The 19,737-nt window shown below is 38.1% G+C and overlaps 2 protein-coding genes across 2 annotated transcripts in view; one reads left to right on the forward strand and one right to left on the reverse strand.

Annotated features, from left to right (window-relative positions):
- LOC146468720 (E3 ubiquitin-protein ligase TRIM71-like) overlaps window positions 1–19,737 on the reverse strand; it is a 112,660-nt gene that overhangs the window by 70,185 nt on the left and 22,738 nt on the right. The gene's annotated exons all lie outside the window — the stretch shown is intronic.
- LOC146468729 (transient receptor potential cation channel subfamily A member 1-like) lies at window positions 1,009–19,573 on the forward strand. The gene is made up of 18 exons (XM_085124525.1): window positions 1,009–1,368; window positions 4,554–4,647; window positions 5,246–5,421; window positions 6,376–6,483; window positions 6,932–7,040; window positions 7,613–7,710; window positions 7,983–8,030; window positions 8,411–8,596; window positions 8,946–9,134; window positions 9,403–9,489; window positions 10,070–10,155; window positions 10,547–10,708; window positions 11,089–11,203; window positions 11,327–11,496; window positions 12,268–12,353; window positions 16,178–16,240; window positions 17,268–17,375; window positions 17,969–19,573. Exons 1-18 carry the CDS (start codon window positions 1,081–1,083, stop codon window positions 18,199–18,201), a joined length of 2,406 nt encoding a protein of 801 aa, XP_084980651.1. The 5' UTR covers window positions 1,009–1,080; the 3' UTR covers window positions 18,202–19,573.

Genomic DNA, 19,737 nt, shown 5'->3' on the forward strand with positions numbered 1-19,737 from the left:
AATAATGCTTTACTTTTTTTTTTTTTTTTGTTATTTTTATTTTTTTTTTTTTTGTGCTTGCAGCTGTAAATAGTGTATTGTAAAAGATTATGTAATGTTGTACGGTTTGTTGATTTGTCAATAAAGTTTATTAAAAAAAAATTATAGCGTTTCTATCCAAAGCACTTAGAGTATTGTTCTGACGGTAAATAATGTTTTACTTCTTGAGCAAACGTTAGTATGGGATTTTTCCAGGCTATAAGGCTGATTGACACGTTGATAAAGCTTCTATTCTATTCTATAAATGCACTGAGGTCTTTCAGGTAATGAGCAATATCATGCCAGAAATCCATTGCCTGATAGAAGGACCGATTTGTTTCCCAATGTTGGTTCGAGGCCGTGATTTGCAGAAATTTTGCCTTGATGCGTACCCTGCGTTGTGTTGACAAAAGTGATCGCAACTTTATGTCATGTACTGGCATAACTCTGCAATTCAAAATGCGCTGGTTTGAAACGAAGAATGCTATTGAGCTGAAAAGTTGCAAACAGATATTAATTTATCACCTCTTATGCACTATGAGAACAAAAACTTTGGTGGCTCCTTTGTTTTAGATGTTAAAATTTGAAGACGTCACGTGAAAATGACTGATCTTATCTTCAATTAAGTCTTTGATCAGTTTATAGCCGATTGATTAAGACAAAGATATCTAAAAATAAAAGTAGACTCTGGTTGTTTTGTCTCAGAATATTAGAACTCACCACACACTCTTCAAATCAAAACAGACGTTCAAATTTTTGAAATGTTTTTCCTTGATCTTCCCGTGAATACGCTGACCTAAAATGTCTATTACAATAAGATAAGAATTAATCATTGCGGTGTAAACAGACTCAGACTCTCTTTAGACACTTTAGGTTTTAGACTTTCCCATTCAATTCGGTGTTGTTTGTTGTAACAATATCTGTCAAATGACTAGTGATCTGCAAACAAATTCTCGGTAGTCAAAAGAGCGTAACTATATAATGAACCTGGAACAGGTCTCGACAAGAACTTTCTTTCGCTGGTCTAGTTAAGATAGCGTCCTAGGAAGCAACACTTCAGCAATGGCCGCCTCTCCAGGAAATGTTTATCAGAAGATGGCTGCCTTTAAAAAGAGGCATACCATGCCAAGCCTACTTCCCTCCTCTGGTACCGTGTCGGCTAAACTGGACAAATATCTCAAGAGAGAGAGAGACATCCCTTTAACTGCTAAACCTCCGCCAAGCCCATCGATAAACCGATCGGCAAGTATGAGAAGATTTAGTCAAATATCTATGAATTCTGACTCTTCAGATGATCTTGACGGGGACCCTACAAGCAATGGCGAACCCGCGCGCCTAAAACGTCAGGAGGTAAGATATGACTTTTTGTAGTCCGCGCTGAACGACTATCAAACGTTTTGAGTAAAGTTTATTGAAAACAGTGACATGAAGTCTTTTGAAAGAGCGAGGTGATGTTAACATATGTACTTGCATGTGTAATCAATGGACTCTAGCTGAGCTTTTAAGAGAACTTGATATTTGTCATTTAAAGGGAATCATACCATAAGTGCAGTAGGCGTTATAGGCCATCCATCGCTAGTATATATTCAACTTTTAAGTCGAAAAGGCCAGGGCCCGGTTGTTCGAAAACCGATTAACGCTCATACACGATTAAAGGTCAATCGAGGTTTTCATCTCGCTCTTTTAAAATGGGTTTAAAGGCTAATGTCAACTGATCTAAAGGTAAAAAAAAAATCTATGTTAATACTGAGAAGGACAAAAATGTTTTGGAAGAATCTTTATTGATTTGTAATTAGACTCTAATCAAAGTTCACGTTAATCCAGGACTAGCTTAGTCGGGCTTCGAACAACTGGGCCCTATGCGAAATGTTAAGGGACATTTCTCATATATTTCCCGGAGAATTCAGTTTTATTTTTAGGCTTAAATCGTGCAAAGAGCTCAGCCGGATTTTCTGTAGTTATTTGGGCAGTAATTAACGAGAAGTTTAATTTATTATTAATCTCATACCTTTCACGCTTCACAGAAAAAAATAATTTGATCAGAATGACGTATACCGCTTCCAACCCTTTATCGGTAATTCTGTCAGTTTATCTGGCTAGGTTGGCTATCCAAAGCTATTGGGACTTGTCTTATTCTGAAAGAGCCTTGGAGTAGAGATTCTCACAGTCTTGACAAATTCGCGACACTCATGTCAAATTATTACTTTGGATCGTACAGAAGATCGGTGGCGGATATGAAAGTTTGCTAATTATTACAGATAGCGCGCAGTCCTTTATAACCTCAAATTTGGACCTGTACACTGATCATGATGAGCTAGATAACTGTATATCACATACGAGTGAATATTTTGACGGGAATTTCAGTTCAAATGGACGAGTTTAAACTGCTTCAGTTTCACCTGGCGAAAATGACTGATTTCACGCAATAGTTAATTTGGCGTGGAATCGCATCACCGATTGAAAGCTATTTAACAATTAGACGGCAAGCACAATCAGAGGCGATAGAAACCGAACCGTCTAATTGTTTTAGCATACCACACTGATCGATCCATAAAACAAAATAATATTTTTATTTCATAAAGTTTGATACATTTGTGAAATGATCGATGCACGCTAAATCGCGCGCGCTCAGACAAACTGGCGGCATTTGCAAATTTCATTCATCAAAGTTTGTAAGGACTACTTGAATAATAGAACTCAAGTAGTGGGGTATCAGTCTTCTCTATCTGATCCCTGTGCTCTGTCCTCGGGTTTTCCCGAGGGCTCAAGCTTGGGTCCACTTTGTTGTTTATTAACGATTTCCCTGTTGTAGCGTTTAGTCTCACAGTGCAGCATCCAAACTCGTTCCCAGGGTCTGACATCGTCTGATGACGCAGTCATTTTCTTCGCGCATAGAGATGCTGCCGTGTTCGAGAAGTTTTAATTACAAATGAGGAATATCACATTGTTAATGACTGGACACAAAAGAACTTTCTCCCGTAACAAATGCGATACAGATCGTCTTTCGATCGTCTTGGACGCCTACAACGTTGATCGGCCAGAATCACAATGTTTGACTCAAGTGACAGTGCTACGCAAATTTTGAATTGGAATGCACTTGAAAGTCGTAGAAACGAGCATATTTTTAAGTTTGTCAAGAAATGCATTACTAATACAGTAAAAGCCCTCATATAAGAACCTAGAATTTTTGAGGTCAGGCTGAACAGGTTCTTATATTTTAGGGTAGTTTTTCACAATTCAGGCTGATTAGGTTAAAAGAACCTAATCAAATAGGTTCTTATTTTTCAGAGGTTGTCGTAGTGTAACCATTGACAGAAATGTTGTACTACTAATACAAAATGGTTTAGCACTTGTATTTTCGACAACAAAAATGCTTGCCTTGTTTCCTAAACAATAACATACAGAACAAAAACATTTTGGGCTATGTAAGTTATGTACATAACAAATGTAAATCAAAGAAAACACATACACAATAGCTTTTTGTCAGAAGTTTCTCACACAACTAAAATCCAAAATTTTGACCATCAAAATTGGTGGAGTGATTGTTTTCGTATAAGAACCTATTTTTTTTGCCAGGCTGAACAGGTTTTTATATTTTTGGGTATTTAAATGCCAAATTTCAGCCTGTCGGTTCTTATATCACTAGGTTCTTATATGCGGGTTTTTACTGTACTGTTGCACATGCAGTTAGTATTACAAAATTACTTAACTTTTAACCGAAATGTGTTTCCAAGGATAAGTCGACAGAGTACTTGTCTTCGTATCTCACAAGTTAGGACCGAAGCGGCCAAGTGGGTTATTTTTTATAATGGTGCTTAAATTTATAGTAAATTTTAAATTATACCGAGTGTTGTGAAGCTAATGTATAGGTGTGTTTTCGACTTTAATTTTAGAATACAGTTGTTATTTCCTTTCGATAGTTTTGATGGATATCTTCCAGATTATTTGACATTTTCTTGTTGTTCAAAGATTAGAGTTAACAGCTGTGCTGTGTACAGGTTTGCCTACTTCCTTTAACCTTGGCTTGGGTCTCCTCGAAGGTTGAAATCAAGGCAAAAAACTTAAGGATTTTATCAGCCTGATTGGTTTCCCTTTCTATCTATTTTCTTAGAAAAGTTGTGTTGTTCTTTCCTGTTAGTGTATTTTGGTTGAATTGCAGTCGTAAACATGTTTACAGCACACTATAAAGTAATTTGTGATTTGATTGATACTCGTAGAAAAGATGTAGAATTGAGTAGAATAGTCTTAGATTACTTGTAGAGTAGACGTAGAATGGAACTGAATAATCGTAGAATTGATGAAGTAAAGAGTCAGTTCCTTTAAGAATGAAGAAGAGCTTTACCCGAAAGATTCCTGGTGTCTCTCTGCTGAGTCAAGCGAGTGTCTTACACTAGTTATTGTGCTACTTAGGCATTTACATTTTTTGTACTCTTAGAAGTGAAAGAAAAGGTAACTGAACCAATCTTATCGATCATACACAGCTAGCCATTTGTGAAAGTTGTAATACGTTTCCTGTTTCTTATGATTTTTTTTAGAAAGCGCCCAAATCTAGCAAGTTGCAAAAGTTACACCACGCAGCGTTGTCTGGGCATGAACAGGAAGTTCAAAAATTGCTTGGAAAAGGTGTTGGTGAGTACGTGCTCTTTAACAAATCTGAGAGCAAGTTCTCTTACCAGGCTTTCAGATTTTTCCGGGCTTTGCTGCGTTTAATTCCCCTTACTTCGCGTTTGAATTGGTCCATTTCCTACTGACATCAACGGTGTTTGGTTTTCGCCATTTTGAAATGACATGCATGCATTAAACTTTCATTTCGGGTGCGGTCTGCACTTTAAAGAGCCCGTTCGTAGTTGCGGCCGTGTTATTCCTATGTGTTAAACATTCCCGGAATTTAAGGCACGTTTGTAATGAAAAGGTGTATAAGTAGTAAGGGGGGAGGGGGGGGGGGCGATATCGTTCCTAACCAATCGGATTGCAGTATTTCAGGGATTAACCAATCAGATTGGTTAGGGACTATATCGCACACCCCCCCCCCCCCCCCTCCCCGCTTTACTACTGTTGCACCTGTTCTGACCAGACTATTCAAGCGGTCTCTTGATACGAGCGTCTTCTCACGATTTGGAAGCAGGATAAAGTAGCCGCTCTTTTCATAGCAGGTGAAAAAAGTTAAATGTATTAGCTGGAAAATTGAGTGACCTTTCTTTATTGATAGTCGTCTTTTGTTCCACAGATGTAAATACTCCAGATTCCTTTGGCAAGTCACCCCTTCACAATGCTATCCTTGGCAAAAATGTCGACATTGTGAAATTGCTGTTGAAGTCAGGAGCTGATGTGAAGCGTCGTGATGAGCGTGGAGATACCCCTTTGCACGCTGCAGTTAGGGTCGACAGCGAGACTATTGTGGTGGTAAGAATGAAGAACTAGTTGGGCTGTTTCCCAAGAATAATGTCAAGGAACCCAATGTTCCCTGATGTTCGTAAGTTAGGAACTCAGCCAACAAATGCGAGGATTTCCAGCCAATGCCTAACCATAATTGAGGAAATTGGGAGGAGGGGGTGGGGAGGGGGGGAGTTGGAGGCCGGGGCGGTATTAAAACAACAGAGGATCTTCCTATAGTTCTTACCTTTCAGGGTTATAATCGGAAGTTTATTATCGATTAGAGTGTTCAGACCTTAAAGGGACACTGCCATGGAATTTTGCTGCATGTTGGCCAAAACAGCTCAAACATTTGACAAAGAACCCCTTCTTTAACGTGAAATCGCTCTTAGAGCAGCGGGAGGAAATTATGAAATGATTTCTCCGGTTAAGAGTAAACTTTAATCAGTTTTTAGCAATTTCTCCGAAATTTACAGAAGGAAACTGAAAAAATTGGCCAATAATCCATTTCCATCCTAGCCATCTGCAGACAAAAATGACTGATACCAGTTTCTGTGCCCTAGTAGGACACAAAATTGAACCATTATTTTAATGTTCCAATTAATACAAATATGTTTTTTCGTTATTCAAATTGACGCTAAAAATAGGTGACACTGCGAGTCTTTTTCCATGCAATTTTTAAAATTCCACTTTTCACGTAATAATGAAGGCTAAAGTCATCTGAAACATAATCTATCATAAATGATATTTTTTCCCGATCATTAATCTTTTATTTTACCAAAATAAATAAAAAAATGCATTGCTATTCATCTGTCAAACGGCCCATGCTTTTAGGAGTGAAATTGAATTTAAGGCCAAGTACCTTTTAGGGCATCTCCGTTAATTTTATATCTAGGTATAGATTTATGAAAATAACCTTAACTGAATTGTTATGCCTCCTTAAGCCTAAGACCACAGTTTATACATTTTCTGCACTATTTTCAGCTTCTGTTGCATGACAGTAAAACCAAAGTTAACGCCAGAGGCCTTGGTTCATACACGCCTCTTCACATTGCTGCTGAGATTGACAACGTCGACATTTGTAAGCGTCTGGTAAGGAAATAACATCATTCATCTATCTGTAACTGAACAGGGCCTGTATTCTGCCGGCGAAACTATCTGATGAGCCTATACGTCTAGCTGGGACATGGTGGTGGTGGGGCCGTTTGGCCATGGTTGCGTGGTGAAAGAAGGTCCTGGGGTCGTAGTTAGAGAAGGATGATTCACACGTGGACAAGAATTCATTCGTGCAGACATAGAGGCCACAAAGATTAGTAAATAGACGTACGCACAGACAAACATATAGACCCATAGACAGTAAGACAACAGTCAGATGGAAAGACAGACAAACAACACAGGTCGACAGACCCATGAGACAGACAGAGAGAAAGACAGACAGAAAGAATACAGCCTGACAGACCCATGAGACAGACACATATGCGGACAGACAGACAGACAGACAGACAGACGGAAACCTCACAAGGCGTTTTCTTTTGCTTAGGTGGAGCATGATGGTGACATAACGCAAACAGCTGAAGATAAGATGACGCCTTTTGGTATGGCGGTATCCAAAGGAGCACAGTCAGTAGCTGAGTACTTTGCTGGAATTGGTAGGTATCTGCCTAAGATCATTTTATAGTGTAAACGACTAATCCGTGTACTTGAAAACAAAACTTTTGATAGTGACGGTTAGGAACCCATTTCTGATCGGCTAAAGGAGTTATGCGCCTGTTCAGGTCTTAGCTCTAAATAAGGAATAAAACAGCATCAAACAACTTTTTTTTATTATTGTTATTATTTTTTTTTTGGAACCACATAGGACATAAATAAATGTCGCTTTTCAGTTGCTAGAGCTACACGTGCCAGACGGTTTCAAGGCTAGAACTCTGGCAGAATATAAGCAAATTTATTGATATGGTCGATATTTCAGTCGCAGAAATAGTCTTGCGAATAGCCATGGCCTAGAGAACTGAATACCTATTTTGAATATAGCGGAAATATTCAAATCGGCACTCCAATCTATAAAACGGTGGCCAATTTATTGTTGATAAACAAAACATTCAATAAATATGCCCTTTGCCGCCCGTAGCACCAGCCCGTGGTATGACACTTCCCACCCCCTCCTCGTTTCTAGGAATTCAGCTGGATCTGCTAGTGATTAACACTTTGGTTTTTATCGCAGTCGAGGAAAAACAACTGGATGTAGAAAGTCTCATTTACGATGCTGATAATGAAGGAAGCACTTTACTTCATCTTGCAGTGGATAGTGGAATTCTGCCGGTAAGGCGCGAAACTAACATCATTTTAAAAACAGACAGAAAAGAAAAAACTGAACAAGAAAACGCTAAAAGCAAGCATAGCCAACGAACAAACATTAACAAATTAACAATTGCAAAATCAACAACAACAACGAACTGAATACCAAAAACCAGGCGTAAACAAAAAAAAATAACAACCAAACATAAGTGAACAAGGAGAAACAAACAAACTCGTTAACAAAACAGAAAACAAACAGTAATTGGCCTTGACGGAGAGTGTTTATCTTTCCTCAGATTGTAGAGCTGTGTTTGAAGCTGGGATCAAATGTGCGTCGACAGAAGGTAACAATGCATGACTTTGATTAATTAATTGATCAATTGATTGATTGATTGATTGATTGAAATCAAGTCAAACCATCACCTATTAAAATATACATTGAGTTGTCTGTCTATACGAATCCCTAATATTATACATATCTCGATCTTTCACGTTTCTGAGTACATTTTTCTGTGGAGGGACAAAAACTTCTGGATTACAAACGTCCAGTATAGTAAGTTGACTTATGGAAAACTTGGCCTTCCGGATACTTCAAGTGGTTTATTGTTTATCTTCAGTTCATGAAGGAGGTTTGAATTTATAATGCCTTACATCATGCTGGAGATTCTTGCTCCCTCAAAACTTAAAATTGACAAGTGTATAATAGCTATTTACTGTTTTCTAGGAATCAGACAACAGTACAGCGTTCCACCTGGCATGTTCACAAGGCTCGCTTGAGATTGTTCAATTACTGACTGCTGAAGACAGTGAAGTATGTAAAGCTGGGATCCTAGATGATCAGGGAATGGTCCCACTGCACCGAGCGGCACTTAACAATCACGTGACTATAGTCAACTTCTTGTTGGACCAGGTATATAACTTAGAAACTACATTCAAGACGTTTGAGTTAGGTACAGTTGTCAAGAGTTTCAATCTTCTATTTCATTCCAACTAAAGCAATGCGATTTTGTTATAGAACAACTTCCAATTTAGTAAGTTTTCTATCAAATCACAGCAGACTCAAGAAACACAATTAGAGCTCAAATTAAATACAATTAAACGTGTTTATAAGATCCGGACTGAACGCGTATGAACAAGTCATATTGATTTTCAGCAAAGTGCCTCAATTGATGTCTAATATTCCTATCCACTAGCCCATCACTTCTCGCAATACGATCATACGTTCTGGAAGTATTTTTGACTTAACTATTTGTTTTCAGGGTGCCCCGGTGGATCCGCGTGACAATCAAGGCCGCACCCCTCTTTTCTTAGCAGCCTCTGAGGGTGGTACAGCTACTGTTCAGCTTCTCATGGACCGAGGAGCCGATGTCACACTTAAGGATGTAGAACTGCGATCAGCTTTGCATGTGGCTATTGGCAATTCGTCCACAATGGAGGCTTTGATGAAGGTTGTAATCACTAAATAATTATACAGTTTATGCACGTAAAGTTTAGCTTCCTTAGCATTAGGGTAAACTTTTTACGGAACTAAAAAAATTCTTTGATCCCAAAGTTCACCAAATTTGATGATAATTACTGATCACATTTCTAAACCTCCTTCACGGCAGTGATTTCCTTTGTTTTCTCTTCATGAAATTAGTTTGAGAACGAAATATGAAGCATCGATCATGCGTTGTATCTGTTATAACTTGACTCTTTTTTCTCATGCACTTTCAGAGCCCTGCGTCGAAGGCCTTAGTGATCGACAAAGATATGACTGGGTACACACCTGTACATTATGCGGCTCGTGAAGGTTACTTACAGGTAAGCAACTTACTCAATTGAAGTCCAGCGCGATTTCTTAGCCAATGAGGCGTGCAGCGCCGAATGGGTTTTGAGATTACATATAACGAAGTTTTCGATTGGAAGAATTTTTATCACCAGACAACTGATCTCTGATATTAACCAAAGGACCTTTATCATGGTGATTTATAATTTTGATGTCGGCCAGGTAATTAACGAAAAACCATTGACACTTTTCAAAAGACAGAGCATGTACCTTAAAATTTAGTAAAAACGCCGAGTTTGAGAGTATTGTCTTTAAAAATAGCGAATATGTAGCTCCGTAAATTCACAAATTTATGCAGAATGTTCGTAAGAAGACAGACAAAACGTGACTGGCGTTTTCTCACAAACGCCTGTTACTGATTCCCAGACTTGACGAAAGTATATCTTCGCTATTTTAAAAGATAAAGTGCTGGGTAGATTGGTTTTATCCAGTGTTAGTAATGCCAGTGAAACTCTTGACGGTTTCTCAACAACAACAGCAACAACAACAATGTTCAACAACTTATCATTCGGAATATCGCAATAATTGAATCTAACAACGACTTATTTACCATAGCACATCGCGCTATTCATCAACAAGAACAAGGCAGCGGTTCAAGTCACCTCAGACTCCCTCGATACACCCCTTCATATCTCTGCAAGGTAAGACATGCGCACTAATAACTATACAGGTTATCACCCACAATACCAAATAACTAAGGTTGTTCAAGGAAAATAGAATGTCGATGGTTCACTTGAGGTCTCCTACTCTCCTCCCCAGTTATCAGGAGTTGATATTCCAATAACTAAAACACAAAAATCAGTATATACTAATTCATGGTAAGGTGAGGGTGACTGTATGGATGATTAGGATTAGGGTTATGTGGGTGACTATATGGTACGTTAACATGAATTCCTTGCCCAAAAATAGTTCTTTATAGGGAAATATCAGGTCTTTCGTGGGGATGGGCTCTTTTCTTCACTGTTCTATATTGTACGTAATTGCTTTGCATTGAAAGCTTCACTGGGGAAATTTTCTTTTTTTTTCCTTTAGGTATGGCTGGCTAGAGATTGCACAAAGACTGCTCAAAAAAAGGAATGTCCGAATAGTAAATTTGCAAAACCACAAAGGGAAGACACCTCTGCACTATGCTTGCCACGAAGGACATGCGGAGATTGTTCAACTGCTGCTGAGGAAAGGAGCTACTATTGAAAGGTCAGTCGAAGATAAACGGTTTTAAGTAAAAATTAGTAAGTTTAGCAAGTTTGGTTATGTTTCATTGCGAAGTAACCAGGCTGTGACCTGTCAAAAATCGACCAAATTGCGTACAAATGTCTCTAAGCCTGAAATGGTGTTCCCCAGATAATACAAAGTCTGTAATTTTCCGATTTTTGAAAGCCTTCTACATGGTTGCAATCTAACGACAGAACCTCAAACTTGGTAAACTGACTAATTTTAATGTGATCTTTCTTGTGGTGGACTCCAATTTCTGATTAAATGAAAATATAAAAACTCGTCCCTTGTCTCCATTCGAACTGTAGAACGGCAAATGAGGGAAATATTTACTACTGTTTGTAATATTTATTATTTTCCAGGGATCATCATGAGCGCACTCCACTCCACATGGCTGCCGTAAACGGCTCTGAACGCTGTGTGGAGTACATACTAGAGGCACACCCTGAAAGTTTGAACGCTGTTGATAAACATCATGTAACGGAACATACTTATCTTTGTCAATTTGTCCTATGTAGTAATACTGCGCTAAGTGATTGTTTCGATTTAAAGCATTGTCTCTAAATTGTGTCTTCATATTTTACTTCATCTTGTACCCAGAACACGGCTCTGAATCTGGCCTCCACCACTGGCCACGCGTCTCTCGTGTCCTATCTGCTTTCCGTGAAAGAACAAGAAATCCTGTTGAACAAGTATAACCAGAATGTTCTTGACCTCGCTATTGCCAATGAAAAACATGAGGTTGCCATGGCAATAATCGAACACAGCAGGTAGGCCAACTTGACGAATAGGTAATCAGGTGCATTAACCTTATCTAGACTGGGCTTTCTTTTGCCTTCCGGGGCCGGGGGCGGGGGGGAGGCGGTGGAAGGGGCTGATTCCATAACTTTGCAACTATAAAAGCTATGACAGTGAGACTTGGAGGATAGATAGTACGTTTCAATATGTCTCCTTTGAGATCCGCAATGTGAAGTGATGACATCATATCACGTGGTAATAAGGTCATAATCCCCCATCTTGGATTCCTGGATTTTCCCAAGAACTTCAAGAAAGCGCCGAAATTGAACAAAAAGTAATTGGCAAATCCAATACAGGAACACTATTAGGAGCTAAAAACGTAAAAATTACGGGAAGAAAAGTGATTTTTCCTCCATTTTAAAAGGGATTTTCTATTTTCTGAAAAAAAAAAAAAAAAAAAAAAAAACTGCCGGTCAAAAATTGGTTGCCATGGCCGACCACATAAAATTTTTTCCAGATAAATTTCTGAAAAATATTTGTTTTAGAACGTACATCAGATTTCCGGGAACCAACTACCAGCGTATAGTCCAACGACAGAAACAGTCTGTTGCGTTAAATAGCTGATGAGGATTGTACGAGGTGGCCTCAACTATGAGCCTGGTGGTTTCTAGAGGTTACCTCGCCACACATTAAACTATGGATAAATTGTAAATATATTGGAAAAAAGGCAAATAAATATCAATGTCAATGTGTCATTCAGAAGCGTGCATTCGTAATAAATAACGGTTATTGTCTACTGGCAGGTGGACGGAGGTGCTAGCTGCTGCAGTTGGTGGAGGATTCTTTCAGATACAGGCACTGGTGGAAAAAAATGCCGGACGTGGCAGAGGTATTTAATAAAAACTGAAAGAAGACGTCTGAGAACTGAATAGGCCTTATCACGATTTTTGACGCCATTTTGACGAGTTATTGGAGTACGCAAACACGTCTGAAATATTAAACAGTGTTTGTATGGAAATCCGATGTCAAATAAATTTTTTAAAACATCGCTTCTGAAAAATTCATGAATTGGAAACTTTTGGCACCAGGAAAAGGATTTTAAGAAAAAAAAAAATGGAGGGATGTAGCTGTGCCAGAAAGCGTCCAGTCGTGTTTTGAGCTTTCCATACATTTCCCTGTATTTTTTCCCGCGAACTATTTTTAGTAGCAGTTCACGGCTGGTTTGCTACACAGACAAATGTATGGAAAGTTCGAAACGCGACTGGACGCTTTCTGGCACAGCTACATCCCTCCATTTTTTTTCTTAAAATCCTTTTCCTAGTGCCAAAAGTTTCCAATTCATGAATTTTTCAGAAGCGATGTTTTATGAAAATTATTTGACATCGGATTTCCATACAAACACTGTTATTTCAAGCCTGTTTGCCTACTCGTCAAAATGGCGTCGAAAACCGTGATAAGGCCTATTGACCATCATATTTGTGATTCAAGCGGAATTTTTATGAAAGTGTGTTTAGATATGTAACAGGGAGGTTACATAATGAAAGATTCACACTCCTGCACTTCATTTGCCTATATCATTTTACCATTTTAGGTTGTTTTTCCCACAAATGCAAACGGTCTTGCCCAAACCTGAGTTTTTTGTACCACATGGAAGCCATTTCTCAAGGATTGTTCATCAAATCTTGTATGTACAGCTGGGACGGCGATCAATGCAATAATTATTTGTCATTTCGTGTGGATCAATCAAAACTAAACAAGACCTTGAATTTCATTCTCAGCGATGATAACACCTTGTGCATTTTAAATCGAGAGAGCTTCTTTTCAAGAAACAGGGCAATGCAATTTCTTTTGTGGGAAAAAAGCCTAAAATCAAACCATTTCATGGAATATTCCAACATTATGTAACCACTCCCTTCCTGTCTAAAAATTTTTTGTAGCATTTTATTAAGTTACTGTCATAGCCTTTATGGGTGCTAGCTTTCCATTTGGCTGAAAAATTTTGCCGCAAAAACAGACGAAACTTGTATTTCCAAACTATTTGGCCCATTCTTTTTCACTCAGCCAGTGTCCCACGGCACTATTGAATTAAGCACGTCAAAAATTCTTTCCCACTCACCGCTTGAAATTTTAAAGAAAATTCCATGTAAGAATTTTGGTCAAATGGAAATTGCCTGATGCAGTGTACATGCAAACATGGTGCTGTCAGTCATTGCTGAAGAAAATAAAAGATACCTGTAATTCTAGACATATCATTGGGAGAAACTATTAAGACTAATAATAGAGAGTTTTGTTTCATGTGTCAGGGAGTTATAATATTGCGTCAGTTGTCAATCAACTGGCAAGCAGTGTATGCATCGCCCGCTCTTCCAGAGGTGATTCTACCCACCCTGTGCATCTGTGCTCAACTCTCCCTTGCTGCTTCTACGAGCGACATGCTTTCAACCATCCACTGCAACTGCAAGCGTTAAGCTTTTAGCTTCTCTACCCACGAGCGTACCGCAGGGTTTAGCAAATCACTTCCCTAGCGTTATTGATCAGTGTGCACTACACAACGACTCTCCCGGTTCTTGTGTCAGTGAGTAAGTACTAATTTACCACAGTACGGTACCATTTGTCTGATTCACGCTGTTAATCAGCAGGGCAGCCATAAGTCAGGGTGCTACTGCTTGGAGAAAATCGATGAAATTTACCCAGTATACTGTATGTTCCAAACTAGTGAAAGTGTTCCTCTTAAAAGTAAATTTTATCTCAGCATTCCACTCTTCAGATTGGCTTGTCTTATTTTCAGTAACTTCAACATCATTTTACTGTATATATTCTATAAGTCATGCTTTAAATTTACTTTTGGTTTAAAATTTTTCAAGCTAGTTTTATTTTTACAGTTGTATGTTTCCCTTTGGTTAATTACCATAATCTTGAAAAAAAGTGAAAATAAAATCAAACTGGTTTGTAAACCTTCAATCAGAAAACAATTTTACCTTGCAACATGTTGCAGTTTAAAATTAATTATTTTGTAAAATATTTGGCAGCTCTTACATGTTATGCAAAATGCTTTATACAGATTCCCCAACATTGTAAAGATTGCTGTCTTCTTTTGTAAAGTATACAGACGCAGAATCTTATTTTAAAATTATCTAACAATTTGTTAAGGATTTTCTGGTTGTCTTTAAACGAGCTTTGTCACCCAATTTCTGTCATAAAACAAATAACTGTGATGCTTAACGAACCTCAGTTCTTAAACGACTTTGCAAGATCTTCAGTTTATTTCGAAATTCTTTATTATTATTTATCAGAATTATTTTACCACTATCCTGCAGCAAACATGCTTCAAATTTGCTTTCCCTGTATCATGGCAAACAACAGCATCCATACCCTTATGCAGATATTAAACAATAAATTATTTGCTAAACGTAAGAAGTACTAAAACTACAATTTTTGCCTTGAAATCAATGTAACTTTAACCCAATCTTGGTTTTTGTTTGTGAAAACTAGGTGTTAATATAATTATTATGTAGAAAGCAGGATATTGTGAATTGTAGAAATGAAATTATTCTGCGGTGATTTCAGTAACAACTTTTAATAAAATTACTGTGCAGTCAAAACTCGTTATTACGGACACTGTTGAGACCAGAAGAAGTGTCCATATTACGGAGTGTCCTTATTTTATAATCTATGGAGCAGGACCAAGAAAACCGTCGGTAATAAGTGTCCGTATAGTGGGTTTCACTGAACAGTACTTGTAAGTTTTAAATACTCAGTTTCATAAGCGTTCAGGTTATTTTTGATCTACATAAAAACGATTCTTGACCATTGGAAAAACGTGTTTATACAACTCTACCCTGTTCCTGTGATAAATAAATATTATTTATCTGTTTAATTTTAGTGTTCTGAATAAAGATAAGTCAGATTTAACATTTCTTGCAACCAAGGCTTAATTTCAAGGTTGTCTTGATATGTTGAAAGCTTCTTCAAGTAGAATTTACTTGTTCTTATTTTTAGTTTGTGTAAAAATAATATTATTGCACTTAAAATATCGGGTCAATAAACATAACATTTGAGGTTATTTCACATGAATTTTATACTTATCCAGATTACTGTGTCCTTCGATGATGTGCATATCCTGAACTTCAAAAGCCAACTAACAATTTGCACTTTTACTGCTGTCAATCACAATTACAGCAACAGAAACCAACAAAGTGGATTCATATATGCCAATCGTAAGCATAGCAGCATAACCTTTTGACCCAATTGAACTAAACGCCTGCTACAGTGATTGATGGCAGTGGAAAAGGTTATTGTTGGTTGGAGTCTTGAAGTTCCAGTTTCACATATTCTTGAAAGGCACAAGAATCGTTTGTTGTATTTTTCTGTCCATTGTTAGTTTCCTGACTCAAAGAAATTGTGTTGACTTTTTTTTAGCCCTTTAACCACTAATATCAAAGGACAAATTCTCCCTCTTGCCCCCATACTTTTCTTATAGACGTACTGGAGATAAGTTATTAAATTATCAAGAAAGTTAACCTTGAGTGATCATATCCTTAATTCTCATAACCTCAGGGGTTGAATAAGCATTGATATTCAAGGAGAAATTTGATGCTGATCACTGTTAGGGCTTAAAGGGTTAATAGGTTTTGTTTTGCGCTTTCAGCTAACATTGTAAAACAAACACATGGATTAGCGATGTGTTGATCAATGTTGAATTCATGCTTTCAGATCCCGTTCTCGCTCTCCAAAAAGGCGACGGAGCCGCAGCAGCAGCAGAGAGCGACCATCAAGGTAAGTAAAGGAGTATGTAATGTTGAAAGCTCAGGCTCCAGTTGTTCAAAGGCTGGATAACTTTATCCTGTGGATAAGTCACTATCCGACAGTTTCAATCTGTGCTGTCTTTTCTCTTGTACAAGTGAATATGCACACTCTAACCACAGTAAAGTGTAGAAGTGTACGAAAACCTTGGACAACGTTGAACGTGAAGTTTATTTTAGACCCTGAATAGTGCCTTATCCAGCGGATAAAGTTATCCGACCTTTGAACAACTGGGGCCAGATCGATAATTTGTCTCACGATTCTGCAGCATACATGAAGGTGTTCATCAAGGGGTGTCTACAAACCGAAGACCGAAGACCGTAGACCGAAGACCCAAAACCGAAGACCGACATGGGGTCTTCGTTTTGTAGTTTTGCCCGCTTCAAACTACAAAACGAAGACCTTCGCTAAAACGCTTTATTTGACGCTAAAACATTGAATTCAATGGGGTCTTCGTTTTGTAGTTTGAGGCGGGCAAACTACAAAACGAAGACCCCACTGAATTCAATGTTTTAGCGTCAAATAAAGCGTTTTAGCGAGGGTCTTCGTTTTGTAGTTTGAAGCGGGCAAAACTACAAAACGAAGACCCCATTGATTTCAATGTTTTCTTGTTAAATAAAGCGTTTTAGCGAGGGTCTTCGTTTTGTAGTCTTCGGTCTTCGGTCTTCGGTCTTCGGTCTTTGGTCTTCGGTCTTCGGTTTGTAGACACCCGTTCATCAAGACCTATATTGATGAGACAAACCATGACTTTGAGCTATCATTTCAAACCATGACGACTAAACACCTTTCATGACATGAAATATTATATTGTCTGAAGATTTCAAAATTCTCAAAAATTTTCAAAATTCAATGCCTAACCCTAACATTGCGATATTATTATTAAACCAAATTGACTTGTTTTTTTAGTTGTAAAAGATTTCTTTGCTCAAACAGGATTGTGCATGTTATCTTCAGTTATTTTATTGACTAATAATACCTTTGGGCATGTCTTATGTTGTAGGCGACGTTCACATTCAAATGAAGGAAAAAACAGGTCTCGCTCTAAATCTGAGAGTAGGAGCCGATCTCGCAGTCGCAGCAAAAGCAAGGAAAGATCTAACAAAGAAAGGTATGGTGGGGAGTATCATACAAAGAAATACAATGAACCTGCCATTTGTTAGCCATGCAAGGGAAACTCTTGATTGTGTCTGAGATGTGAGTCAGTGGATGAAATCCTAAAGTGTGACCATTCACATGAAAGCTAAGTGAGCAGTACTTACCTGGAGTGTTGTTTATTATGCTGTACAAAGTGGTTCTAACTTTTGAGTCTTTTTGTGAAATCCTAAATAATGATTATTGAAAGCTACTGAGCAATAAATTTCTGTGGTGTTGGTTGTTACACATGTATCTTGCACAAAATGGTTCGAACTTTTGAGTCTGTGGGTGAAATCCTTAATTGTGACCATTCAAGTGAATGGTACTGAGTAGTATATTTCTGTGGTTCTGTTTATTGTGCTCTACAAATCTGTTGGTAATGAGTTTCTGTATTTGTGGATAGAATCCAGAGGTTTGATTCAAATGAAAGCCTTTGGGTAGTATGTTTTTTGTGGCCTGTTCATTACCTAACATTGAATTAGGATCTTCAGAATGTTAGTTAAGTCCCAAAATCTATTGAAGTGAAAGCTACCCTGCAGTTCACAAGCCGTCTGTATTTCTTTGCAGAAGTGCAAGTCCAGAGAAGACCCAAGATAAAGACGCGGATGAACGTGAAGGTAATGAAGAGACAACTGCACGAGATGATGCTGATAAGGCAGCTGAAGAGGAACAGAAGTCCCGCAGTCCCTCGCCAGCAAAGAATGACAACGAAAACCACACTAATGATGACGATGGTGAATGATATTAAGGCCATTTTTTTTTTTCTTCAGGCAAACCAGTTATGTAATCTGACAATTTAGGCTTACAGTAGTGTACTTTTTTTTATAGAAAATCTGATTGCCCCAGTTGTTATCTTCTGAAACAGATACAGTTTTCTTAAAGGGGCAGTGTTCCTCGCAGCAATTTTTCTGTGTTTTGGTCAAAACTGTCCACGGCCAAACATAACTAATATGAGTTTCTATGCACTAGTACGGTTATTGGTAACAAAACTGAACCATTATTTTGACGATTCCATAGATTCAAATATATTTTTTACCTATTCAAAGTGACACAAAAAATAGGTGACACTGCCCCTTTAAAGACCAGCATCCAGTTCCTCACCATAGAAACCATGAGGAGTCTGTTGCTGGTGAGCGATCATGAGCATTTCATGGTACAGTGGAACCTCTCCTTACGGACACCTCTTTAATACGGACACCTCTCTATTACGGACAGTTCACTTGGTCCCTGAAAGACCGAAATCCATATAAAGCCTACCTCTCTAAAACGGACACCTCTATAATGCGGACACTTATCCCTGTCTCCTTGATGTCCGTAATAAAGAGGTTCGACTGTACACAGAACTCTTGTAAGTGGCAGTGATAATCTGTTGTTAAGTAAAAGTTGTTTTAGGGTGCGTTTCTTTGGAAAATCCGAATCCAGATTTTTGATCAAGATCACTTGGATCATGGTGTATCAAAGGAACTGACAAATTCGTCGGTTCCTTTGATACACCATGATCCGAGTAATCTTGGATCAAAAATCCAGATTCGGATTTTCCCAAAGAAACGCACCCTTAGATAAAGTAGATGAAAGGACCGTGCCTACTAATAAAGAAGTATTTTTGTTTGGTATATGACTATGCGGGGAAAGCAGTTCTTAGCAAGGGCTATTGAAATCAAAACGGAAAATTGCCATTTCATGTACTGGAACAGTCCTAAAAGAAGCAATCCTTAGGGATAGCTGTCTTTTATGGGCATTGTCATCTTATCACTAGTGTGCATTTGCAGTACTGGTCTGATATTCAGTCAATTTTTAAATGGTAGGAAGTTTTATTACTTTAGCAGGGAGAACTTTCACTCACCGTTGATCTAATTTGTAAGTTTTTAGCAAAGGCGCCCTGTAAGCGCATATACCATCCCCCAAACAGGGTTGAGTGTGAATTGTTGGCACTGCCTTTGTAATTGTATAAAAAACTCTAGGGTAGGTTTTTCATTTGCAGGCTTTTCTTTTCTTGCACTCATACATTGCTGATTTTCAAAATTATTGGCTTTTGAGAAATATTGTCAGTTGATTACCATTGTATACATAATGGCTATTAGGATAGCCTTTTTCAATTTGAATGTACTATTTATAACTGATGTTTCATTGGTATTAAATGCAATCGACATTGAAATAAATATTGAAGTGTGATTCAGTTTGAGAACTTTAATTACATGAAGCATAGCGACTTCCATGATTGTTGGTTTATCTGACTTTTCCAATCACTTGCAGCAAGTGGTACTTATCATTTGAGGGTCTTGGTGGAAGAGGTGTTTGAGTGATCGAGATGAAAAATGCCTTGTTTGTAGAAGAAG

Source organism: Pavona decussata, unplaced genomic scaffold, assembly GCF_977016875.1.
Source record: "Pavona decussata unplaced genomic scaffold, jaPavDecu1.1 SCAFFOLD_130, whole genome shotgun sequence".
NCBI classification, from domain to species: Eukaryota; Metazoa; Cnidaria; class Anthozoa; order Scleractinia; family Agariciidae; genus Pavona; species Pavona decussata.

What these genes read in the sequence shown, in the direction of transcription:
- LOC146468729 (XM_085124525.1), top strand. Translation starts at nt 1,081, where the DNA reads ATGGCCGCCTCTCCAGGAAATGTTTATCAGAAGATGGCTGCCTTTAAA. An exon ending in TGAGTACTTTGCTGGAATTG is followed by an intron (nt 7,041 to 7,612) that starts GTAGGTATCTGC and finishes TTTTTATCGCAG; the next exon opens with TCGAGGAAAAACAACTGGAT. An exon ending in CTCGTGAAGGTTACTTACAG is followed by an intron (nt 9,490 to 10,069) that starts GTAAGCAACTTA and finishes TATTTACCATAG; the next exon opens with CACATCGCGCTATTCATCAA.